The following is a 26,885-nucleotide window of genomic DNA, read 5'->3' as shown; positions in this document are numbered from 1 at the left end:
CGGCTCAGGTCAGTTTTCAACATTTTCAAGTTACCCCAAAATTTCAGCATGCCAAGTCTTTCTTAATACTTAATAAGATCATAATGATTTCATTTGGATCCAGCTGAGGCTATAAAAAGCCAAGTATTGTGAAGAACACTTTCCAATCCACTTAAAGCCCCAAGAATGCCCAGCTAGGGTCAGAGACATTATTATCTATACTCTGTCTTAAGGAATCTTAACTTAAAATTTTTTAATGCTCTCTGGGTGAATTATAAATATATTTTGGATATAACTGATTGAGTAATCAAGGTCTTACAATTATTCATAGATCCACTGTGTCCTCTCTGAGCACACAGACGCCCTCTGCAGGCTCAGACCCACTCTGTTCTGCAGTGGTTCCTCGGGTTCCATCCACACCGTTCAAGAAAACCCCACGCATCCAAACAAGCTCCAGGCTTTTTGTTTGTACATGTATCATTTGCTGCAGTAGACCTGAGCTGATCTACACGAGCTTAGCAATACAGCAGAGGAGATAAAATCAGACGTCAGTAACTACGTCTGTACCAGACAGGCTGCTATGCAGTAAAACATAACATTAGCTTAGTAACAACCAGAGACTCGCCTGCCCTACCCGAAACGCCACTCAAGGACAGTCTGCAGAAACAACCAGAACAGTGCACATGTCCTCACCATGCTGTCTGCACTAGAGAGGCTATGCTGAGAGGAGGAACACTGAACTTCCCTTCCATGACCCCAGACTACCACAAACTGCACTCCGATTAAACTGGAAGCCACACCCTACCCCGCCAGCCTGGAAACGGAAAGAAATCATTCAACAAAGATTTTGCTTTGCCTTCTCCCTTGGAGAACCCCCACTGGTTAACGAGCGTCCTCAGATCTAATGGCTTAGATGCTTGCTGGCCAAGGCAGTGGCGGCTTCTCTTTCTTTAGCAGCACACCGAAGCACAGCGACTTACGTAGTAGCTGTCCAGTCTCCAGTGGCCCCTCCATCTGCTGGGAGGTGGTTCCTCTCTGGGCCAGAGAGCCCATGGGCAGCTGAAGTGGTGGGAGACGGAGTGGAAAGAGAATCCTGACTGCTGGGAGTGTCCTCCTTGAGAGGGCTGGGACTGTCACCTAGAGGGGAAAGAACAGAGAAGAAAAAAATAACTTCACTAATAATTACATGGCATTAGTTACCAGTCAGTCATAGTATTTTCAAAATTACATTTATAATTTGGCCAGAGAGTGTGTGGATAGCCAGCCTTTGAAGGTTTGTACCTGTGGGCTTATTTTCTTCCCAACCTTCCTCCCTCTCTCCCTCCCTCCCTCCCTTCTTCCCTCCCTCCCTCCCTCCCTCCCTCCCTCCCTCCCTCCCTCCCTCCCTTCCTATAATAACAGAACTGTTACAGTCTGGATAAAGAATGTCCCTGAAGACCGATCAGCGAACAGCCTGGCTCCCAGTTAATGGCACTGCTAGATAGTGGTGGGAACCTTAAGAAGCACAACTTTGTAAAATGTTTACTTGGCCACAGAGGGTATGTCCTTAAAGGGGACTTTGAGATCCTAACCCCTTCGTGGCACCCACATGCCTAAAAACATGGGTTCAATTAGTCCCTAAAACTGTGGCCCAAAGTAAACTTTCTCTCTGTGTAAGCTGGCATATCACAGGTATCTATTATGGTAACAGGAAGCTGACTAACACATAGATTATATCCCATGAAGAGTGAAGAAAAGAAATCAACCAAAAGACTGAATGGAAAACAAGCACCTTGTGTGCAGCCATGATAAACGCTTAACCTGCAAAGAACCCAGACAAAGCAATGACAGCATCAGGGGAGCCCGGGGCAGCACAACGGCCAAGCACAGCCCAACCCGTATGCTCTAGTCACCTGCTCATCCTTTCACACTGAGTACATGGAAAAAGGAATTCACATTCTGAGCTTCTACCATGGACAAGATTAATATTCACAGATGGACACCGTGAACACTGGAGGACAGCAGTGTTGGTTCCCCGCAGTCCTTACAAGGGATGACTGGAAGCCACAAGTAAGAAGGAGGTCCTACATGAGGCTGTGATTTACACATTTTAGGAAACATGTTTACTATTATGTCATCAGCTTGTGTAGAAATGAAAAAACAGAGCCCATCTGACACAGACGGCTTTTTCTCACCTGGCCTTCAAGTTTTCATGATGGCCCAGGGTCTATAAAACACACCGGAATGCCCCAAAACAGAGCTGTTCTTTCTGCCCAAAGAACTTCTTATGTCTTAACTCCCCCCGGGGAACTGCAGAGGAAGCAGTTCTACGCACACGGCACTAACTTGGCCTTGATTTTCCAGGTGATGGGTCAGAACAACTGCCCAATGCTGCCCCAGCAGCAAACGAAGGCCCAGAACCTTGGCCAACAAAAGCTGCAAGTGAGAGCTCCGTATCCTGGGTCCTGGCGCAGAGCACACACAAATGCCAGGGTAAGATGGAGCTCACGCTGAGAAAGCTGCTTCAGGAAACTTCCCGTTCCTCCCAGAACGAAGCAGAAGACAAATGCTAGGCCCTGACTTGACTGGACCCTAGGCTAGTCTAGCATCCTAGGCATGCTAGTGTTGAAAACTGAGTGTAGAAAACAAATCTTTCTGACCCCTGACCCAACTCAGAACTAAGGCTAAGTGTCTTAGAAATGAGGTCCAGAAAAGCTTCACTGGGGCAGTGGGCACTGGAAATGGTGGAAGGCAGAGAATGCCTGGGGAGACACATGAATGGAGAAGTGTCCTGCATAGAAAGTGAAGCCGGCCTGGACTGAGTGACCAGCTTAGAGTAGATGTGCTCTCTGGACCGTGCCTCCCTGTAAAGTCTTGTCCTGTCCTTGTCTCAGCCACATTCTAGAAAGATTGTTTCACTTGTCTTTCAGCTAAGTCACTTTGTCGAGAGCCCTTCAGCACAAACATGTTTGCCATTGGAGAAATTCAGTCCTAACAGTAGCGCCAACTTAAAGGCAAGTGAACTAAATCCACTGTTAAAACAGTGCTTCGATTCCTTTTAGAATGGAGTTCCCTTTGAAAACACAACCGTCTCTTCCTTTGCCTGGAAAGCTCAACTCCAGTTCTTTTCCATACAGGTACAAACTGTGTCCCTCAGTCACTACGAGCTACCACCCCACGAGACTGAGAGCAGCTCAGCTGGGTGTGGTACACACACGGGTGAGCTCGGAACTCCAGGAGCCTGAAGGCTGCAGAGTTTCATGTAGATATCCAACCCGGGCTACATAGTCAGTTTAAGCTTAGACCAAATAAAAGACCAGAAAGAGGGGCTCAAATATACTTTCTATGGCTTCAATGTGAAATTACCCCCCCCACACACACACAGATAGGTTTGCATGTATGAAACTGTCATGAAAGGTTATGGAGCTTTTAAAAGAGGGCACCTCACCAGAGAAAATGGCCCACTAGTGACCACTCTTGAGTTTTATGGTCTAGTCCTACTTCCTGCCCCTGATGCTTCCTGAGTGGGAGCGGGGGTGCCAAGAACCTAACCAGGTGCTCCCACCACCTGGTGCTTCATATCACCTAGATGGACTGTGTATCCCTTCAACCGTAAGTCCAAAGAACTCATCTCACCCCTTAGGTGGCTTCTTACCAGGGATGTGGCTGCAGCAACTGTAAAAACACTGTCAGGTAAGCAATTCAAGCTCCAATACGAGCCCACTTTGGCAGCTCCTTGTGAGAGGGACATACATACACAGTTGTTTTCTGGCTCCCTGAGACTGAATTCTAGACTGGCATTCTAGGCTCACCAACTGACTCGGGGCAGAGCCTAACATAGCAAAGGCAACTGTGGAGCGGCTAGGACCAGCTTCCCTCCCGACGCATTCCTACCAGGAAGGGCTGTAGATAAGAGGCCAGTTTGGGGAGCCTGGGAGCGAGGGTCTAATGTTACTTTAAAAATCAGATACAGCAGGGCATTTACAGTGCCTCTAATCCTTTCCCTAGACAGACAGATACAGTACTCGACTAAGAGCCCTATGGGCAGTCCACCAGCGGTGGCAGTCTAAGCCTTCCAGCGAGGGCAACATGGTGGGTGGAACTATGCCTGCAGAATGATCAAAGGAAGGCACCTTTGGCTACTTTCTCAACAAACAAAATTCCTATTCCCATCTCCATTCGGGAATGATTGTGTCTGCTGGACAAAACTCATTGTTATAAGAAAGACCAACAATCACATCCATTATGTGCATCAATAGTCAGGCTTATAACCATTCCCCAAACTTCTCCTAATAGCGTGGTCATCAATATATTTGCATGTGGAAGACAGAGGTCAATTCTGGGTGTTAGGCTCAGACACCTTTTTTCCCTTTGATATGGGGTCTCTCACTGGCCTGAAATGCAACAAGTAGTCTATGCTGGCTGGTCAGCTGTAGTAATATGGGCGGCGGCAGCGGGGCTGCGTCCCCAAATCCCCAGCCGCCTGGCTCGGCTTCGGCTAGCTTATGGCCTGAAATAATTACACAGACACTGTATTCTTTTAAACACTGCTTGACCCATCTCTACCTAGCCTCTTCTAGGCTAACTCTCGCACCTGGACTAGCCCATTTCTTATCATCTGTGTAGCACCGGTCTTACCGGGAAGATTCTAGCCTAAGTCCATCCTGGGTCGGAGCTTCAGAGCTTCATCGCGTGTGTCTGCCCAGGAGCCGGGAGCATGGCGGACGTCTGCTCCCGAGAGGAGAGCTGTGGAGTCTGACCTCACTTCCTCTTCCTCCCAGCGTTCCGTTCTGTTTACTCCACCCACCTAAGGGTGGGCCTATCAAATGGGCCTAGCAGTTTCTTTATTGCTTAGCCAAAGAAATCAACAGATTGATATGACACTCCCACATCAGTCAGCAAGCTACAGGAATGCCCCTGTCTCCACCCTCCCTGTTCTGGAATCACAAGTCATGACACCATGCCCAGATTTGTTTGCAATGTGTATTCTCGGATGAAAGTCAGACCACAAAGTTTGCGAGTAGTTTAGTTATCTCCTAAACCTCTGTACTCAATGCTGTCTAGAGCAAGTGTTTGAAATCTTGAGATTAATCTACAATTAAGAATTAGGATAAGATGCTTTTTTTACTCATTTTGCAGTACTATGAGCAGAACCTGGAGCCCAGTGCATGCCGCATACACACTCTACCAAAGGGCCACAGCCACAGCCCCACTGTGGTCATTTTCATCTCTCACTTCTTTTAGCAAACTCTACCCTCAGGTGCGAGTCACTATAGGCGGAGACACCCAGGCCGGAATAATAACACAAAAACTTGGTGTGGGAGAATTGTCTGTAATCTGTCAATCATGTTTTAAATAAACGCTGATTGGCCAGGCAGGAAGTATAGGTGGAAAAACCAGACAGGAAGTAGAAATGATACAAGGAGACCAGGAGAATTCTGGGAAGGAGGAAGTTGATTCCTTCCACTCCTGCCTACTCCTGCCCAGACCACCGAAGTAGCAGGATGTGATTTGCCCCACTGAAAAAAGGTGCTGAGCCACATGCTAACATGGATCAGAAAAATGGGTTAATCAAGATGTGAGAGTTAGCCAGTGAGAGGCTAGAGCTAATGGGCCAAACAGCTTATAATTTATGGAGACCTATGTGTGATTTTCTTTGGGGCTAAACAGTTGTGGGGTACCAGGTGGGACAGAGACCCCAACAAAGGCCCCCGTTCATGTTACAGAAACTGTATTAACTAATATAATGATTATATTAATATTGCTTGGCCAATAGCTTAGGCACATTTCTAGCTAATGCTTATATCTTAAATTAACCCATTTTTATTATTCTTTGTATCACCATGAGGCTATGGCCTACTGGTAAGGTTCTGGCTGGCAACTGGTGTCATTCTCCTTCAGCAGCTACATGGCAGTCTCTCTGACTCCGCCAGCTTTCTCTCTATATCTCTGTTCGGAATTCCCACCCGGCTTTAAGTCATTGGCAGAAACAGCTTCTTCAATAACCAATGGTAATAAAACATATTCATAGCATACAGAGGGGAATCTCGTAGCAAGTGACCCTTTAATGAGCATCTACAAGCAGTCCTGTGAATAAAAAGAGCAAAAATGGTACTACAAGACCTTCGTTTTGAACAATCACAACACATAATCAAACAGGCAACATCCAGCTTAAGCACGACCTCTACCACACACTTGCCAACACCTGCCTGAACTCGCCTCTCTCAACTAAAGCAGCATCAATTTGGCATTTTGCTGCTGAATATGACTTCAAGACCTAATCTAGTCCACCACCCAACTTTCATCATGTATGTTTTGAGGGTGGAAACCGCGTCTCAGGCTTGGTAATCCTTTATAGGCGCTCCGTGTTGCCAGGCAAAATTTGAGGAAACGCAATGGATGTTCTGCTACAAGAAATAGGGATAACAAAGGCACTGCCTCTAGGACAGAGCTGAGAACAGAGGAACTAAATTCTTCAATGTACTCTAACAAAACTGGCTGGGGGCTTCCACGTCTCAGCTCCTCCCTTGTAAACCTCCTGCCCCTCTGACTCCTCACCAGGAGCAGCAGGGATGAGGCTGCACAGTGGTGCTCACAGGTTGAAGCTGGGGACAGGAGACAAACAGTAAAAGGAGGCATTTGCATAATGAGACTTTCTAAGGGGCCTTGAGACTTGGGAATAACAAGTTTCAAAACCTGCGAGTGGGAGGGCTGGAAGACATGTGGGAGACTGCAGCAGAAGTAGGGAGAAATTACTGCCAGACTCTCAAAGAATAGAGGCTCTGAGAGAGAGACATGAGGTGGAAAGACAGGTGAGAGCATGGCAGCTTTTCAGAGCTGTTAAGCAGCTGGATTTGGCTGGAGTCTGGGGGCAGAGGCAGAAAACAGGACTCTGCGTGCAATACTAGGGCATCTGAATTCACCTGCGGCTCGAGAGATGTTCCTGCAGAAATCACAGCGAGAGACATGATGCAGAGAATGGATCCAGGAGACATCCAGACACTGCAGTCAGCAAAACTCAGCAAAGACAGCGAGGATAAAAAGAAGGTGACTCACACATTCCCCTAAAAACTAGAAAGACATGCCAGAGAAACGTGCGTTGCACTCTTTAGCCCGATTTCCTTTTCTTGCCGGGCTGAGGAATGAGGTCTTACATGCTGGGTAAGTGCTCAAGCACCAAGTGTCTTAGGGTTCCTGTTGCTGCAATGAAACGCCATGACCAAACTCGAGCTGGAGAGAAAAGGGGTTATTCAGCTTACATTTAAATGCCATCGTTCACCATTGGAGGATGTCAGGGCAGGGGCTCAAAAAGGACAGGAACCCGGAGGCAGGAGCTGACGAAGAAGCCATGGAGGGGTGCTGTTTACTGTCTTGTTCCTCAAGGCTTGCTCAGTCTGCTTTCTTATAGAACCCAGGACCGCCATCACCCACAATGACTGGGTCCTCCCTATCAATCATTAATTATGAAATTGTCCTACACATTTGCCAATAGCCAGATCTTACAAAGGCGTTTTCTCCACTAAGGTGACTTCAGCCTGTGTGTGTCAAGCTTACATAAAACTAGCCAGCACCCCAAGTGGCAGCCCCAAGTGTGTTTGATAATGAGCTAAGAATATGATCCGTACTTTATTTTCCAAATCAATGAAACACGGAGACTGGCAGAAGATTAGATAAAGGAAGGAAAGCTCTTGAGGACCACAGCTCTACCACAGCCACTGCTGGCATGAGTTAACTTTACCCTCTGTCAGCTCTTCTTCCTGCTGACTCTCCTGTCCCAGTGATGGCCATTCCTCTTCTGGTCGGTTCCTCTCCGCACCACTGCCCATCACTGACCTCTATTCTCACTGTCTTCCTCTCAAAGTATTTCCTGGCAGTAGAAAAATCAGACCACTCCCTGAGTCCCTTCTTAGGCTCCGTGACACAGACTCCCACAAAGCCTGCACAGTCCTATGAGTGCTGGGAAAGGGCTCTCTGTAGGAGCAAGCGTTTCCATGTCCCTCACTCACTTTTTCCTCTATTTATTTTATACCCCAGCTGTAGTTTCCCCTCCTCCTCTCCTTCCAGTACCTCCCATCCTACCTCCCATCCTACCTCCTCCCTTTCTATTCAGAAAAAGGCGGGCCACCCATGGACATCAACTAAAAACATGGTATATCAAGTCGCAGTAAGACTAAGCGTCTCCTCTTGTATTAAGGCTGGGTAAGGTGACTCAATATAAGGAATAAGGCCCCAAAAGTTAGTAAAAGAGTCAGAGACAGCCCCTGCTCCCACTATTAGGAGTCCCACAAGAAAACCCACTGTCATACATGCAGACAGGCCAGTCCCATGCAGGCTCCCTGGTTGTCAGTTCAGTCTGTGAGTTCCAATGAGCTCAGATTAGTTGATCTGGTGTTTTCTTGCCACGTACTTGACCTCTCTGACTCCTACAATCCTTTCTCCCTCTTTTGACCAGGATTCCCTGAGGCTGGCCTAATGTTTGGCTGTTTCCACCAGTGGCTGGATGAAACCTCCTTGATGACTATTGACGGGGCTAGTTAAACCATGGGAATAGCAGAATACTGGTAGGCATCATTGCATTGACTTTTTTTTCCCCTCTCAAGTCATATCTAGTTCTGTTCTATGACTATTGACGGGGCTAGTTAAACCATGGGAATAGCAGAATACTGGTAGGCATCATTGCATTGACTTTTTTTTCCCCTCTCAAGTCATATCTAGTTCTGTTCTAGGTCTCTTAGCCATCCAGCATCTGGGTCCTGGCGCTCCAGCAGTGTCATGGGTGGGCTCACTCTCCTGGCATGGGGCTCAGGCTGGACCAGTCATCGGTCAGCCACTACCACAATTTCTTAACCCCAGAACATCCTGTAGGCAGGACAGACTATAGTTTGTGGCTGGGCTGATGTCCCAGTCCTCGCTCTTAAATACCTGAATGGTAGTACATTAACAAACAGCCAAAGGGAGAGGACAGAAGAAGAAAGAAAGAAATGAGGATGTTGACTTATTATTTAGATTTAATTTACACAGACCTCACAATCACATATTTGGTTAGTTCAAAGACAACTGTAGGCTGCCACTTGAGGGTCCATAACCTCAGAGACTTCTACTTATCAAATGGCTAATTTCTAGGCGCAGACAGACTAGCTAAGAACTTAGTAACTGTACCCACAAGGACACAGTTGCACTTTTCTGATAAAGCCCAATCATGGACTTTTCTATTCAAAAACTTTTAAATGAAAATCTTCCTCTCTTCCCACATATACCTAAAAACAACAGAAAGATAAAATAACATTAAAAAAATAAAGAAGACATGCATATCCTCAAACACCTGTCCATTGTCTCAATCAACAGAGACAGAAGGGAAATACTCAGAGGTCGATGGAAGGATAAGTCAAAGGTCAATGGTACCAGTACCCATCAGACACAGAAGACGCGACAATACTCAGATCGTGTAGCTTCTCAGAACCTGTGATCTACCAGGCCTTGGACAGTATGAAGCTCTCCAAAGTAAATGCAAACTAAGTGTTCACTGCCCCAAGGAACTGGGCAAACTCAGTTCCCTGAATGTCCGCCTTTCCTTCTGTTAGCTGTGGGCTAACAACAAAACTTGGCTGTAAGTGAAGCACCTAGATAAACTGTTGGAAACAACAGCTGAGCGAGGAAGGAAACAGGAAGGAGAGAGGGAGAGAGAGGCTCTAATTACCCTTGGCAGCACACTCATGGCATCCTCCTTTATAAGGAAGTTAAGATGGTTAATGTTTTCAATATAAAATATACCCCCACAGGCTAATGTTTTGAAAACTTGGTACCCAGTGAGTGGCACTATTTTGGGGAGGTTCTGGGAATGCTGCAAAAGGAAAGAAGTAGGTAACTGGGGCAGGACTTCGGGGTCCTGTTCTTCATTGCCTCCTTCCTGGCTCCCCACAATATCAGGTTCTGTTCTTGGCCACATGGTGCTACCATCATGATGTTCTGCTCAGGTGGACAGGGTCAATCAATCCTCCGAAATTATGAGCCCAAATAAGTACTCCCTCCTTTGCTCCTGTCAGGTACTGAGACACAGCTGAGCAAGAGTAACTGCAGTCAGCAGGCTCAGAAAATATGAAAAGCCAGTGATTTCGAGAAACATAATACAAGGAGTGGAAAGAGAACCATCAACATCCAAGTTCTGGGAGAAGAAACAAACTGAGAGGAAAAGATGCTTAAAGAAGTAAGGACACACTGCTAAAAATTAAAGAAATTACAGAGGACCCCAAGTCAACGGACTCAAGAACAGTAAACTGGAGAATAAAGAAAACCGTGGATGCATAAACACTACTGCATAATTCAAGAACACCAGATACAAGAAGTAAACCCAAACCTATATAAATACAAGGAACACAGCATATAAAAGTCAGTCTACCATAGACTTCTCAACAGCACTCGAGTACAGAACAGAATCAGAACAGAATCCACCAAGCCTTCAAAGAATGAGGGCAAACGAATTCTAACTGCATTTCAACATGTCAGGACATCATAAAATTATCATCAGACAGTACAAATCCCTAAAGGCCCAACACTCAAAAAACTATATTGGCTATTCTCATAAAGTCTTCAAGATTTTTATCAAGAAATGCAACAGAGGGATGTCCAACTAACTTGGTAATGTCTATACTATTACCATTAATAAAGGCAATGGCAACAGAATAACCAAAGGGAAAAAGAAGATTCCAGAAAATAACAACAAAGGTAGGGAAATGAGAGGTTATGCTGGTGGCGGAGGCAAAATGTCGGTAGTTTAAGAACTCAACAGAGAAATAAGAGTATACGACTCAAAGGATAACCACTCTAGAAACAAAAGGGAAGAAGACTACCATCAGGAACACGGAAGACTACCATCAGGAACACGAAAGACTACCATCAGGAACACGGAAGACTACCATCAGGAACAAAGAAGACTACCATCAGGGACACGGAAGACTACCATCAGGAACAAAGAAGACTACCATCAGGAACACGGAAGACTACCATCAGGAACACGAAAGACTACCATCAGGAACACGGAAGACTACCATCAGGAACAAAGAAGACTACCATCAGGGACACGGAAGACTACCATCAGGAACAAAGAAGACTACCATCAGGAACACGGAAGACTACCATCAGGAACACGGAAGACTACCATCAGGAACACGGACGACTACATCAGGAACACGGAAGACTACATCAGGAACACAAAAGACTACATCAGGAACACAGAAGACTACCATCAGGAACACGGAAGACTACCATCAGGAACACAGAAGACTACATCAGGAACACGGAAGACTACCATCAGGAACACGGAAGGCTACATCAGAAACATGGAAGACTACCATCAGGGACACGGAAGACTACATCAGGAACACGAAAGACTACCATCAGGGACACGGAAGACTACCATCAGGGACACGGAAGACTACCATCAGGGACACGGAAGACTACATCAGGAACACGAAAGACTACCATCAGGGACACGGAAGACTACCATCAGGAACACGGAAGACTACATCAGGAACACGGAAGACTACCATCAGGGACACGGAAGACTACATCAGGAACACGGAAGACTACCATCAGGAACATGGAAGGCTACATCAGAAACATGGAAGACTACCATCAGGGACACGGAAGACTACATCAGGAACATGGAAGACTACATCAGGAACACGGAAGACTACCATCAGGAACACGAAAGACTACCATCAGGGACACGGAAGACTACCATCAGGAACACGGAAGAATACCATCAGGGACACGGAAGAATACCATCAGGGACACAGAAGATTACCATCGGGAACAGTAGAAGTCCATTTGCTTTCTTAAAGAAAAGGAAAAATGTATCAAATGCATTAAATGAAAAATACATAATGACAAAACTGTAACATGATAATTATATAAAAATGGATTAAACTTGCCAATTAAAAGATAATGGTTCTCCAATTACATTTTAAAAATCATACAATATGTTGATTTAAAGAAGAAAGCTTAGGGGAAAAAAGGACAAGTTGAAAATACAAGAAAAAAGGATGGAGATACTAGGTAATTAAGACCCAAAAGAAAGGTAACGACAGGAGGTACATAAAGGTCACTTAATGAAGACCAAGGTGGTGATCAAACAAGGAAATAAAACCACAACCTCAAGCAACCAACCATAAGCTACAGAAGAAACAGAAAACTCAACACTGTAGTGACAGGTTTTACATGCTCCTCCCAGACCCCAACATGTATCAAGAAAAAGAAAAGCCCTAGAATCAATGTACAAGGAGACTTCCTATAGTCCCACCACCTTGTCACAGACACATACACACAACTTGCAGCAAATAGAAGATAATATTCTCAACGTCACATAAAGTATTTTTGAAGGAAGGCCCTAAAATCTTAAATACTTAGTTATTTTTCTATTCCTGTGAAGAGACACTATGACCAAAGCAACTTAGGAAAGAAAGCATTCCATCAGGGCTTGCTTAGTTTCGGGGGGGAGGGGGCAGAGCAAGGCAGCGAGCAGGCAGGCAAGCAAGCAAGGCACTGGAGCAATACTGAGAGCTCACATGCTGAGAGAAAGGGAGGGAGAGGGGGAAGAGGGCAAGAAAAAGGGAGAGAGGGAGGAAGAGAAGCGGGGGGGGGGGACCCTGAGAATAGCATGGGCTTTGAAACCTCAAAGTACATGCTCAGTGACATACATCCAACAAGGCCACACCTCCTAATACTTAAAAAACAGTTCTACCAACTGGGGATCAACATTCAAACACATAAGCCTATAGAGTCTGTCCTCATTCTAATCACAAGTACCAAAGGAGATCTGCAAGACCATCTACACTGTAACAAAATGCTGTTCCTTACAGTTCCCATGCCAGCAAACTAAATATAGTCACTAAAAAGCTATTAGAAAATACTTAGAACTCAATGACAATAAAATGTATTTCATACTAAAACTTTTTTCTCTTTGGTTTTTCTATTCAGGGTTCTTCTGTGTAACAGAACTGCCTGTCTGGAACAAGCTCTTGTAGACCAGGCTGGTCTCGAGCCCACAGAGGTCCGCTTGCCTCTGCCTCCTGAGTGCTGGGATTAAAGGCACATACTAAAAATTTTAAGGCAAAGTTTAAATAATACCAAAAAGAACAGTATAACTTTAAAATATTAGGGAAAAAAGCATTTTATGCCAACAGATAATCTTCCCAAATATTGACAGACAAAGGACAGTCATCATAGAATTCACATACTGTAGAAATAAACCCAAGCTTCTACATAAGTAAGAAGTTAATATCCTTAAATATCACTTTCACTGTTCATTAGTATATAAAGCTTGCTGAGACAAACAGTCTGCAGGTGATCTGGCATCTAGCAACTTCCTCTACCCATACAGACACAGATTCAAATCTCAACATCAACTACTTTATTTCTGAAAGTGGCTTCAGTACAAATGAAATGGACTTCCCCAGCAGTGGTTGGAAGAACCAAACTCCTGCCATAATGTCAGCAGCCTGTACTTCCCACGGTTCAGAGGGTCACTCACAAGAGCTACCACACTGCACTGTAGTGGCCTTTCCTCTTATATCACCATGACACACGAGGACACTGGAAAGAGCTACGGGATCTAGCATCAGGAACTCATTTCTTATGTGTTGACATAATTTCTAGTTTGTTAAAATAAGATCTGGGTTGGTAGATTTTTACCAAAACTAGTACCTAACGAATGCTACATGGACTAGCATAAACTATAACATGCCCAACTGTACATTTCCTGTTCCCAAGCTCAAAATGTTACTCTACTTGGTAACATTAATAAAAATGCCATGTTGAGCAGCAAATGGAGAGGTAGCCTACACACAGTTATATCTGCCCTGGTGGAGGAACAAGGCATACATCTATTTACATGAATGTCTGCACGTTGTTTGTATACACGTGTAAATGCCATGTGTATATGACAAGTGATATGACAAGTGATCACTATAGAAAAGAGATAAACACAATGACAGAATCCTCAAGCCCTTAGATGGCCATTGTCGGAGCAGACTGCCTTCCTAGATTTCTAGGCTTATTCTACATTCAGTGTTTCCTTTAAAGAAGAGGCTCTTCCTTTTCTTTTCATTCATAATCATGCTGTTGGGGGTGGAGGGGTATGAAGATTTTTATCATTATTGCAGGCTATGCCTGTGCTTCTGTTTAGTGCTTCAGCACAGGGATGAAGCACCCAGAGTCCTAGAGCTACTGCCTAGTAGCCCAGGCCTTGTCACCGCCCAGCTGTGGGGTCTATGAACAGCACCTGTAGTATGTCCTGAGGAATACCTAAGCGCAGTAAATACTGGTGAGAGCATATCTGTCGTGTATATGATAATTAGTGATTAGTACTCCTCAACTTTGTGGCCTATTCCTCCATATATTATTAACATGTTTACGAAGAGAATATAAATATTGATTCTATAAAAGAACCAAAGTAATAAACAGAATTAAATAACTACTGTTCCTTTATGACCCGAAGAGAAACAGAAACTCATGACCGCAGTCACACTTAACACCCGAACAGGCTGTGCAACGTAGAAAATATCCGTAGTTCCAATATGCAAATCAAAACTTAATTAGAACAGGCACAAAGATTTTTTAAAAAAACATCTAAAGGTGGCACTCTACTCCTCCACAAACACGAACACATAGCAAATCAAGCCCCAAAAGTGCCACCAAAAGGCCAAACAGACACTAGGAAAAACAGCACGTGAGGACATTTTCTCTGCTGACTTGATCCTCTTTTTCCTCTGTAGTAGCAAGAAGTAGGTAGGAACTGAGGAAGTGGTCATGGGCTGCTTGTGCCTTAGTTGTAGGGGCACCTTTTTTCCTCTGCTAGGTTTCTTCAGGATCTTCATGAGTTCCCTGAATAACATAAGCAATTCAGAACTGGCCACATTGGCATAATACCCTCCCCACTTTGCGATATCGGCTCATCATCCTGGTTACCAAAGAAAACACTTCAAATCACTCACTCTTGACAGTCTTAAAAATTCCACTTCATTCAGGATAAACAATACTGTGGCTGGTTTGAAAAGATGTTTCTTAGACAGCCCAGCTACCTCCTACGCTGCAAGACTCTCAAGGAGGACTAAAAAGAGACTGACAGCTGCTTGAATTCAGAACTAGAAATTAAAATAAAAGCTATTAGAAGTGAAGAAAGAACACACTCCACAGGGAGACAAGCGTTAAAGGAATTTTCTCTTCTACAGAGTCTAGTTACCTGCCATGAACTCATTTTCACCACAGCAGCAGCCAGTGTTCTTTAAAGACGTTAAATAAACCTTTTTCCTTCTCCCAAGAAAGGGGACAATGTTCGTCCCACACAGAAGCACAGAGGAGGCTACACAGGAAGTTGGAGACACTGCCTTTCACTTTCTCGCTAGCTTTGGGAGGGCGGAGAGGCCGCAGCACACATGATTTATTGGCACGCCACAACTCAATTATAGCTTGAAGCTTCTAGCTGTCTTTTCTAACCTATTGATCTTATCACTGTAAAACTGAGTTAAGAAATAATCGGTCTACACAGACTGTCACATTGTGGGCCTAGTCCCAGCCTCAGCATCACAACACAGTGATTCTACATCAAGGAATCACCATAAGCTCTGAAGGGGTGCTGAAGAGGCACCCACGCTCAGGATGTTTTTACCCAGAATCCACTGATGAAATATCAGGTTGAACAATTACAAAAACAGTTAGAAGAGCCATCTCCAACCCTACGATGGAGAACTGCTTCCACCTAGTTAGCTGGGCTGGTACATCCTAAGTGAAGATGGGCAGATATGCCCACAGTGAAAGCCAGCAGCTGCAGAACCTGGGCGATGACGCGTGGCAACTGTGGTTTTATGGTGTCCCTTCCATTTCCCACGCTGTTGGAAGTGCTCTGCTAACACCCGTGGGAACGTGGCCACAGCTCCCTAACAAAAACACATCTTTTTATTTACTGAAATTTCTTTTTTCATTTTACATACCAACCCCAGTTCCTCATCCCTCCCTTTCTCCCACCCCAACCTCCCCCACCCACTCCTCAGAGGGGGAGCCAACAAAGTCTACCATACCAAGCTGAGACAGGACCAAGCCCCTCCCCCCTGTATCAAGGTTGAGCAAGGTGTCCCACCGTAGGGAATGGGCTCCAAAAGGCCAGTTCATGCATCTGGGAAAAGTCCTGCTCCACTGTCAGCCCCCCCCCCCCCAACAGATCAAGCCACATAACTGTCACCCACATTCAGAGGATCTAGTTTTGTCCCATGCAGGTACCCCAGCTGTCAGTATAGAGTCCATGAGCTCCCACTAGCTCAAGTTAGCTATCTCTGTGGTTTTCCCCCATCATGATCTTGACCTCCCTTGCTCATATGGTTCCTCCTCCCTCTCTTCAACTGTACTCCAGGAGCTCAGCCCAGTGCTCGGCTGTGGGTCACTGCATCTGCTTCCATCAGTTACTGGAAGTAGGTTCTATGTGACAATTAGGGTAGTCACAGGCCTTCCCCAAAAGCCCATCTTAGGAGACTTTACCAAGTGCTGGGCTGGTGCACAGAGTCCTGCTGAGGAGAGGAAGGATCGTACAAGCTGGGGGGGGGGGGGTCGGGATCATTACAAGGAAACCCGCAGAATAACTGGCCTGCTCATGGGAGTTCACAGACCATAGACTGACGGTTAGGAAGCTTGCATAGGAGAGGTCTAGGCTCTCTGCATATGTGTGACAATTGTGTGGCTTGGTCTATTTGTCGGACTCCTGGCAGTGGAGTGGGGCCTGTCCCCAGTGCTTTGTCTGGCTTTTGGAAACCTGTTCCTAATTCTGGGTTGTCTTGCCCAGCCTTAATACAAGGACAGGAGCTTAGTCCTACCCCGACTTGATATGACACGCTTTGTTGGCACCTATGGGAGGCCTGCTCTTTCCTGAACAGAGGTGAAAGAGGGCTGGATTCATGAGGGGGCAGAGAGGAGGTGTGGGGGGGAATGAGAGGATGGGGAGAGAAAAGGAGGCTTTTTAAGCATATTGTTTTGGGAGCACACAGCCAGCACAAATATCAACCAGGTATCCCTGGCTTGTTTGTGTGGTGGTGGCCTCCCTGCTCTGGGGTGAACCTATGGATCAAAGTGGACATGTAAAAGGCAGAGTAAAATGAGTTCTGTTCAGTCCCAGCTGACAAGACAATACAGGTGGAGGAAATCCCAGCGGGCCTCACCCCGACATGCACTATTGCTGAGAAAGGGAAGATTACTCTCCTCTAGTGACAAGCCCCCCACTGTGATCCAGTGCCAAGGGGCTGGCCTCAGAAACACACACGCAGGCAACTCTGAATGGCCTTACTAGGTCACCCTTTCATATTTATTCACTCGTATGTATACAGAACAATATGCTTAAAGGGTAGAGGGTCCCATGAATTTGGGAGGAGGGGAATATATACAAGGGGTAAGATAATTAATTATGTTTTAATTAAAACGTTAAAATGAACTCAGAAAGGAGTTTTGTCTTCTTTGTGAGTACGAAGGCTACTCCTCCTCTACGAACACGCAGCACTTTGGTTCTTGACACTTCTCCCTCCACGGCCTTCCAGGGGCACACTCTCTCTGCTGACAACTGCTGGAAGAGCCCTGGCTCGAAGATCACCACTTAGGAGGAACAGTGAGGCCACTCTGAGCAGTCACTACCATGCCCGTCATACTCAGCAGTAGACAAACCAGTACCTTAGCTGTGCAAACTGAGAAGTCAGCCTGGCGTGTAGGAAGCACGCACGACAAAGACTCTATAGAAAGAAGTTCTTCGTCAGCAGTGTGGCACAATTCCAATTCTAGCATCCATTGCCATTAACCCCCAACGAAGGGCAATGGCAGAAAACTCGACAGTTATTAAGGTTCGCTATTTTAGGATTTAAAAAACTTTACATATGCTAGGATATTACAGAATATTTGCCAACCATGTTGAAGGCTGAGTTCACCCTGCAGAATCTACACTTAGAAGACCACACAGAGACCTACTCTCACATCTTTGCTTTTCTTGCTTATACCTCCTAATCAAAATAAATTCTCTTAATCTACTGAAGGTGGATAAATCCATACCCATCATCACTTTAAGTGTCCATTGCTGGCATGTGACACTGAGTGGGGGCTGAAGGGACCTCGACATGGCCTCCCCTTCTATCTGCCTCTCCCTCAACGGTGTACACTCATCCTCTTTGCTTCCTTCTACCCTGCTGCAGGACCACAATAACACATGTTCAACAACATGCGCTGCAGCTAACACGCATCTCATCCAAATGTTACAGGTGCCAAGCCAATGGTACCCAAGGAAGCCCAACAATAGAGAATACTATATCCTGCCAATTGGCTTGCCAGATGATGCTATCTTCAACCCGCATTAAATCATATTTTTAACTTTCCTAAAGAAGTAAACTGCTATATCATGCACAGAAAACAGGCACAGAATATCTAATTATACTCAGGAAGATGCACATAACAACTAGTCTCATAAGCGTCTAGTTCTGTTTAAAATTAAAACTGTGTGAAGGGAAGAAGAGTTCAGTCAGGACTCAGACGGTGAGCCTCTCCTCTTTCTTCAAATCACTACTTCTAGTTTTTTCCTGCCTTGAGAGGAAAATAAGAGAGGTCACTGTCATCTCTAGCAGGCCCACAAACTTCCCTCCACATTAGAGAAAATTACAGAAAACCCAGCAGCCCTCTTCAAAAAGAGGAAGCATGGACACGAACCCAGGGGAGCTGGAGAATGTGAACCATGCCCCATAGGGCCTTAGTTAATTTACTACTAGTTCTAAGGAAATAAAAATATGGGATAACGAGAATGAAATTGAAGCAAACACAGAGCTAACACAGAGAGAAGCATGGAGCAAAGCACGGAGCAGCCTGCTTCAGACTCCGCTACTTCATTAACAGACTCAGCCAAACTGATGCAGTTTACAAGTTCAAGAGATGACTAACAGCTATGGGAAAGAGAGCAGTGAGCATTCTGTAAGGCAAGTATTTCAGAAGATATAATACTGCAATCTCGTACAGTTGCTCTGGAAATCAGGATGGTGGAATCTCAGAAAATTGGGAATCAACGTACCTCAAGACCCAACAATATCACTTTTAAGTATATACCAAAAGGACACATACCCATACCACAAGGACATTTGCTCAACTATATTCATAGCAGCATTATTCATAATAGCCAGAACCTGGAAACAACCCAGATGTCCCTCAACCAAAGCATGGGTAAAGAAAATGTGGTTCAGTGACTTTCAGAGGACGCAGGTTCAATTCCCAGGACACACATGGCAGCTCACAGTATCTGTAACCGCAGCGCCAGGGGACCCAATGCCCTCTTCTAGCCTCCATGGGCGTTGTACACATATGGGGCATGGATGCGCACTCAAAACACTGATACATGCTTAATTTAAAACAAAGGAACAGGAGACACCGGAGCGCACTGGCGCGCAGGCCCAAGCGGCAGAGGCACCGGCGCACAGACGTGGCAGATGCGGGATAGTCCAAGCATGAAACAGTGAAGCCCACACGGAGAGCAGATCACCCCACTACAATTAAATCAAGTAGGTTTTTTTGGGGCCAGGCCTCCAGAGTGGTAGGCCTTTTATTGGAGAGGTCCATGGGCGAACGAGGAGCCTGGTCGTGTCCCTGAAGACCCTCCTGAGTGGGGAGAGTGTTCTTGGCCAGCAGTGGGACACAGGAAATGGAGCGGGGGCATCCCCCCGACTCCCTTGACCCCCTGGTTAGTCTGCGAGAGCTGGTACCCTCTGCTGGGGCTGCTCCTCTGCTGCGACCTCTCTCTCCCTGGCCCATCCCAGCTTGCGCCCAGGGGCCTCCTTCACTCCCCCTCCCTACCACGGGGCCGCAGGATCACCCAGTTTAGCCTGTTTGGGCACTGGGTCCGCAGCTTGGGGCAGAGGGCAGCGGGAGTTTCTCTGTTTTGGTGGCTGGCCTGCAGAGTGGTAGACCTTTTGTTGGCGAGGTCCCTGGCAAACGGGGAGCCTGGTCCTGGTCCTAAAGACCCTTCTGAGTGGTGAGAGGGATCTTGGCCCATGGCGGGAACCCAGGAAATGGAGCGAGGGCATTTTGTAAGCGGGGCCCCTAGCCATCAAGGAAACCTGATCCTGTTTTAAAAGACCCATTAGATAGCATTGATAGGGGAAGATGGGCAGACGCCAAGGCAGGAATTCACTCAACAATCTGAAAAACAACATGAAAACACCAGAACCCCATGATCTTACAACAGAAGGACTTGAACACCCAAACACAGAAGAGGAAAAAATTGACTTTATGAAAGCAATAGAGTCCCTTAAACAACATGTAAAAAACACCCTTATAGAAATGGATGAGAAGTATAACAAAAAGGTTGAAGAAATGAGGAAATACGTAAATGATACCCTGGGAAACCAAGAAAAAACAATCAAACAGGTAATGGAAACAGTTTAAGATTGAAAACTGAAATGGAAGCAAGGAAGAAAACACAAACTGAGGACCAGCTGGATATGGAAAATCTAGGTCAACGAGCAGAGACTACAGAAACAAGCATAATCAATAGAATACAAGAGATAGAACAAAGAATCTCAGATTCTGAAAACACCATAGAAAAAATAAACACAATGATCAAAGAAAAGAGCAAAGCAAACAAATTCTCATCACAAAACATTCAGGAAATATGGGACACAATAAAAAGACCAAACCTAAGAATAATAGGAATAGAAGAAGGAGAAGAGTCACAACTCAAAGGCCCAGAAAATATTTTTAACAAAATTATGGAAGAAAACTTTCCCAACATAAAGAAAGATATTCCTTTTAATATTCAAGAAGCATACAGAAAACCAAACAGACCGGATCAAAAAAAAAATCCCCTCGCCATATAATAATGAAAACTCAAAATATACATATTAAAGAAAGAATATTAAGAGCTGCAAAGGAAAAAGGGAAAGTAACTTATAAAGGTAAACTGATCAGACTTACACCTGACTTCTCTATGGAAACCATGAAAGCCAGAAGGTCCTGGATAGAGGTACTGCAGAAACTAAGAGACCATGGATGCAAACCCAAATTACTATACCCAGCCAAGCTATCATTTACTATCAATGGAGAAAACAAGACATTCCAGGATAAGAACAAATTTAAACAATACGTAGCCACAAATCCAGCCCTACAGAAAGTAATAGAAGGAAAATCACAACCCAAGGAATCCAACATTGCCAACACTGCCTACAATAACTGAGGCATCTAGCGACCCTTCACCAGCACAACTCAAAGAAGGGAGACACACAAACTCTACTACCAAAATAAATGAGAATAACCGGAGTAAACAATCACTGGTCATTAATATCACTTAATATTAATGGTCTCAATTCACCTATAAAAAGGCACAGACTAAGAGATTGGATATGAAAACAGGATCCAACATTCTGCTGTTTGCAAGAAACACATCTCAACCACAAGAACAGGCATCTACTCAGAGTAAAGGGTTGAGAAAAGGTTTTTCAAGCAAATGGTCCTAAGAAAAAAGCAGGTATGGCCATACTAATTTCTAACAAAAATGACTTCAAACTAAAATCAATCAGAAGAGATCGAGATGGACACTTTATACTCATAACAGGAACAATTCATCAGGATGAAGTCTCAATCCTGAATATCTACGCCCCTAACATAAAAGCACCCACTTATGCAGAAGAAATATTACTAAAACTCAAGGCAGACATCAAACCACACACTAGTAGTAGGAGACTTCAACACACCTCTCTCACCAATGGACAGGTCAATCAGACAGAAACCTAATAGAGAATTAAGAGAATTGTTGGAGGTAATGAAGCAAATGAATTTTTAACAGACATCTATAGAACACTCCACCCAAATAGGAAAGACTATACCTTCTTCTCTGCAGCTCATGGAATCTTCTCGAAAATTGACCATATACTCGGAAACAAAGGAAACCTCCACAGTTACAAAAAAATATCAGTGTCCACCTGTGTCTTACCAGATCACCACGGATTAAAGTTAGAAGACAACAACAATGCTACCCCCAGAGCCGACAAACTCATGGAAACTGGACAACACCTGGGTCAAGGAAGAAATTAAGAAAGAAATCAGAGTCTTCCTTGAATTTAATGAAAATAAAGAGACAACATACTCAAACCTATGGGACATGATGAAAGCAGTGATAAGAGGAAAGCTCATAGCACTAAGTGCCCACTTAAAGAAAACGGAGAAAGCATACATTGAAGACTTAACAGCACACCTGAGAGCTCTAGAAAAAAAAAGAAGCAGACGCGCCCAGAAGGAGTAGAAGACTGGAAATAATCAAACTGAGGGTGGAAACCAACAAAATAGAAACACAGAAAACAGTCCAAAGAATCAAAAAAAAAAAGTTGGTTCTTGGAGAAAATCAACAAGATCAACAAACCCCTATTCAAATTAATTAAACGACACAGAGAAAACAATCAAATAAATAAGATAATAAATGAAAAGGGGGACATAACCACAGACACAGAGGAAATTCAGAGAATCATTAGATCTTACTACAAAAGTCTGTATGCCACAAAACTGGAAAATACAAAAGAAATGGACATTTTTTTAGATGAGTACCATATACCAAAGCTAAACCAAGACCAGGTGAACGATCTAAATAGACCTGTTATTCGCGAAGAATTAGAAACTGTTATCAAAAATCTCCCTTCCAAAAAAAGCCCAGGACAAGATGGATTCAATGAAGAATTCTACCAGAACTTCCAAGAAGAGCTAATACCTATACTCCTTAATGTATTTCACAATATAGAAACAGAAGAGTCATTGCCAAACTCCTTTTATGAGCTACAGTTACCCTGATACCAAAACCACACAAAGACCCAACCAAGAAAGAGAATTACAGGCCTATATCATTCATGAATATCGACGCAAAAATTCTCAATAAAATACTGGCAAACCGAATCCAAGAACACTTTAGAAAAATTATCCATTATGAACAAGTAGGTTTCATCCCAGAGATGCAGGGCTGGTTCAACATACGAAAATCTATCAATGTAATCCACCATATAAATAAACTGAAAGAAAATAACCATATGATCATTTCATTAGATGCTGAAAAAGCATTCGACAAAATTCAACACCCCTTTATGATAAAGGTCTTGGAGAGATTAGAGATACAAGGGTCATACCTAAATATAATAAAAGCTATTTACAGCAAGCTGACAGCTAACATTAAATTAAACGGAGAAAAACTCAAAGCCATCCCACTAAAATCAGGAACAAGACAAGGATGTCCACTCTCTCCATACCTCTTCAAATATAGTGCTTGAAGTTCTAGCAATAGCAATAAGACAACATAAGGGATCAAGGGGATTCGTATTGGAAAGGAAGAAGTTAAGCTTTTGTTATTTGCAGATGATATAATAGTATACATAAGCGACCCCAAAAACTCTACCAAAGAACTCCTACAGCTGATAAAAACCTTTGGTAATGTGGCAGGATACCAGATCAACTCCAAAAAATCAGTTGCCTTCCTATACACTAAGGATAAGAAAGCAGAGAGGGAAATCAGAAGCATCACCTTTCACGATAGCCACAAATAGCATAAAATATCTTGGGGGTAACTCTGACCAAGGAAGTGAAAGATCTATTTGACAAGAACTTTAAGTCTTTGAAGAAGAAAATTGAAGAGGACACCAGAAAATGGAAGGATCTTCCTTGCTCTTGGATTTGGAGGATCAACATAGTAAAAATGGCAATTCTACCAAAAGCAATCTATAGATTCAATGCAATCCCCATCAATATCCCATCAAAATTCTTCACAAACCTGGAGAAGACAATAATCAACTTTATATAGAAAAACAAAAAACCCAGGATAGCCAAAACAATCTAATACAATAAAGGAACTTCTGGAGGCATTACCATCCCTGACTTCAAACTCTATTACAGAGCTACAGTATTGAAAACAGCTTGGTATTGGCATAAAACAGAGAAGTCGACCAATGGAATTGAATAGAAGACCCTGACTTTAACCCACAAACCCATGAGCACCTTTATTTTCGATAAAGGAGCTAAAAGTATACAATGGAAAAAAGAGAGCATCTTCAAAAAATTGTGCTGGCAAAGCTGGATGTCAATCTGTAGAAGAATGAAAATAGATCCATATCTATCACCATGCACAAAAATCAAGTCCAAATGGATTAAAGACCTCAATATCAGTCTGAACACACTGAACCCAACAGAAGAGAAAGTGGGAAGTACTCTACAACACATGGGCACAGGAGACCACTTCCTACGTATAACCCCAGCAGCATAGACATTAAGGGCATCATTGAATAAATGGGACCTCCTGAGACTGAGAAGCTTCTGTAAAGCAAAGGACACTGTCACTAAGACAAAAAGGCAACCCACTGATTGGGAGAAGATCTTCACCAACCCCGCAACTGACAAAGGTCTGATCTCCAAAATATATAAAGAACTCAAGAAACTAGACCATAAAAGGCTAATCAACCCAATTATAAAATGGGGCACTCACTGAGCTGAACAGAGAATTCTCAACAGAAGAAGTTCAAATGGCCAAAAGACACTTAAGATCATGCTCAACTTCCTTAGCGATCAGGGAAATGCAAATCAAGACAACTTTAAGATACCATCTTACACCTGTCAGAATGGCTAAAATAAAAAACACCAATGATAGCCTCTGCTGGAGAGGTTGTGGAGAAAGGGGTACACTCATCCATTGCTAGTGGGAACGCAAACTAGTGCAATCACTTTGGAAAGCAGTGTGGCGGTTTCTCAGGAAATTCGGGATCAACCTATCCCTGGACCCAGCAATACCACTCTTGGGAATACACACAAGAGATGCCCTATCATACAACAAAAGGATTTGCTCAACTATGTTCATGGCAGCATTGTTTGTAATAGCCAGAACCTGGAAACAACCTAGATGCCCTTCAATGGAAGAATGGATGATGAAAGTATGGAATATATACATATTAGAGTACTACTCAGCAGTAAAAAACAATGACTTCTTGAATTTGCATACAAATGGACGGAAATAGAAAACACTAGCCTGAGTGAGGTAAGCCAGACCCAAAAAGAGGAACATGGGATGTTCTCACTCATATTTGGTTTCTAGCCATAAATAAAGGACATTGAGCCTATAATTCTTGATCCTAGAGAAGCTAAATAAGAAGGTGAACCCAAAGAAAAACATATAGGCATCCTCCTGAATATTAACCTTCATTAGATGATGAAAGGAGACAGAGTCAGAGACCCACATTGGAGCACCAGACTGAAATCTCAAGATCCAAGTCAGGAGCAGAAGGAGAGAGAGCATGAGCAAGGAACTCAGGACCGCGAGGGGCGCACCCACACACTGAGACAATGGGGATGTTCTATCGGGAACTAACCAAGGCCAGCTGGCCTGGGTCTGAAAAAGCCTGGGATAAAACCGGACTCTCTGAACATAGCGGACAATGAGGACTACTGAGAACTCAAGAACAATGGCAATGGGTTTTTGATCCTACTGCACATACTGGCTTTGTGGGAGCCTAGGCAGTTTGGATGCTCACCTTACTAGACCTGGATGGAGGTGGGTGGTCCTTGGACTTCCCACAGGGCAGGGAACCCTGATTGCTCTTTGGGCTGACGAGGGAGGGGGACTTGACCGGGGGAAGAGGAGGAAAATGGGAGGCGGTGGCAGGGAGGAGGCAGAAATCTTTAATAAATAATTAATAAAAAATAAAAATAAAGGGGGCTGGAGAGATGGCTCAGCGGTTAAGAGCATTGCCTGTTCTTCCAAAGGTCCTGAGTTCAATTCCCAGCAACCACATCTGTAATGAGGTCTGGTGCCCTCTTCTGGCCTGCAGGCATACGTGTAGGCAGAATATTGTATACATAATAAATAAATAATTAAAAAAAATAAAAATAAAAAAAAGTTAAAAAAAATAAAACAAAGGAACAAAAAATCAGACTGAGACTAGACAGACCTTGGACCTAGGAAAACCCAAATATTGTTCTGCTAAAGGAGCAGAGCACTAAGATGAGTCCTGACTGCATTCTGCTATCACCATACATCACCCTCTCCCCCTCCCAGGTGCTTCCTCCATGGTGGCCCAAGCCCAGCAGGAAATGGCCAACACAATGCTGTTTTGGGAGTCGGTTTTGTTTCATAGTGCTGTCTGGGCTTTTTTTTTTTAACCTCACAGCTTGGGCTTATATGTTATGGTTTACAATTTTGTTTTTATTAGTTTTCTGTGTATTTCTTGTACTATCTTTGGCTCTTTCTCCCCACATTTGTCCTATTCTGGTCTGTGTGGTTTTATTTCATCTTATTTTATTTTAGTATTATTTTTTTGAGGTCTTTGTGTATTCTAATCAGAGCGAGAAAGAAAGGGTATGGATTTGGGTGGATGTGAAGTGGGGAGGATCTGGGAGGCGTTTATAGAAAAGGAACCTGAAATGAGAATATATTACATTTAAAAAAATCTATTTTCAATAAATGAAGGAAGGAAGAGAGGTTGGCTGGTTTAAAAAAGAAAGTCAAGGATGTCACCAAAAAGAAAGAACAGAGTTATAAAACAAAGAACAGTAAAATAACATGCAATTAATCATGAAGCAACAAACATATGATAGAATAAAGGAAATGCATAATTGATATTTCCCCTCAAAATTAAGTAACATTTAAGAAGTATAACATCAGGAGTGATCACGGTTCGACAGCAGAGCATTTGCCTGACACTGAGGACAAAAATATTTCCTAAAGCTTAGGAGCAATATACTCCATATGCCATCTTGAGTTTTCCATCGAAAATGAGAATACTGCTACAAGACACTTCTCAGTCATTAATGATCATTTAGAAACTTTGCACAGAAAGGTAGCACCTCTATCGATTTGTTAAGGTCCAATTTTATTCCTAAGACTAACAGAATGCAGCTGTGATTTCCAG

General features: G+C 44.0%; 1 protein-coding gene across 2 annotated transcripts in view; it reads right to left on the bottom strand.

Annotated features, from left to right (window-relative positions):
- Arhgap10 (Rho GTPase activating protein 10) overlaps positions 1-26,885 on the bottom strand; it is a 263,662-nt gene that overhangs the window by 25,189 nt on the left and 211,588 nt on the right. For both annotated transcript variants that reach the window (XM_075976491.1, XM_075976492.1), the window contains exon 20: positions 960-1,116. In XM_075976491.1, the coding sequence (XP_075832606.1) occupies positions 960-1,116 (157 nt within the window). The remainder of the gene's footprint in view (positions 1-959; positions 1,117-26,885) is intronic.

Source organism: Microtus pennsylvanicus, chromosome 6 (genome assembly GCF_037038515.1).
Source record: "Microtus pennsylvanicus isolate mMicPen1 chromosome 6, mMicPen1.hap1, whole genome shotgun sequence".
Taxonomy (NCBI): Eukaryota; Metazoa; Chordata; class Mammalia; order Rodentia; family Cricetidae; genus Microtus; species Microtus pennsylvanicus.
The sequence above is the reverse complement of the archived record's forward strand: the minus strand, read 5'-3'. Positions and strand labels throughout refer to the sequence as shown.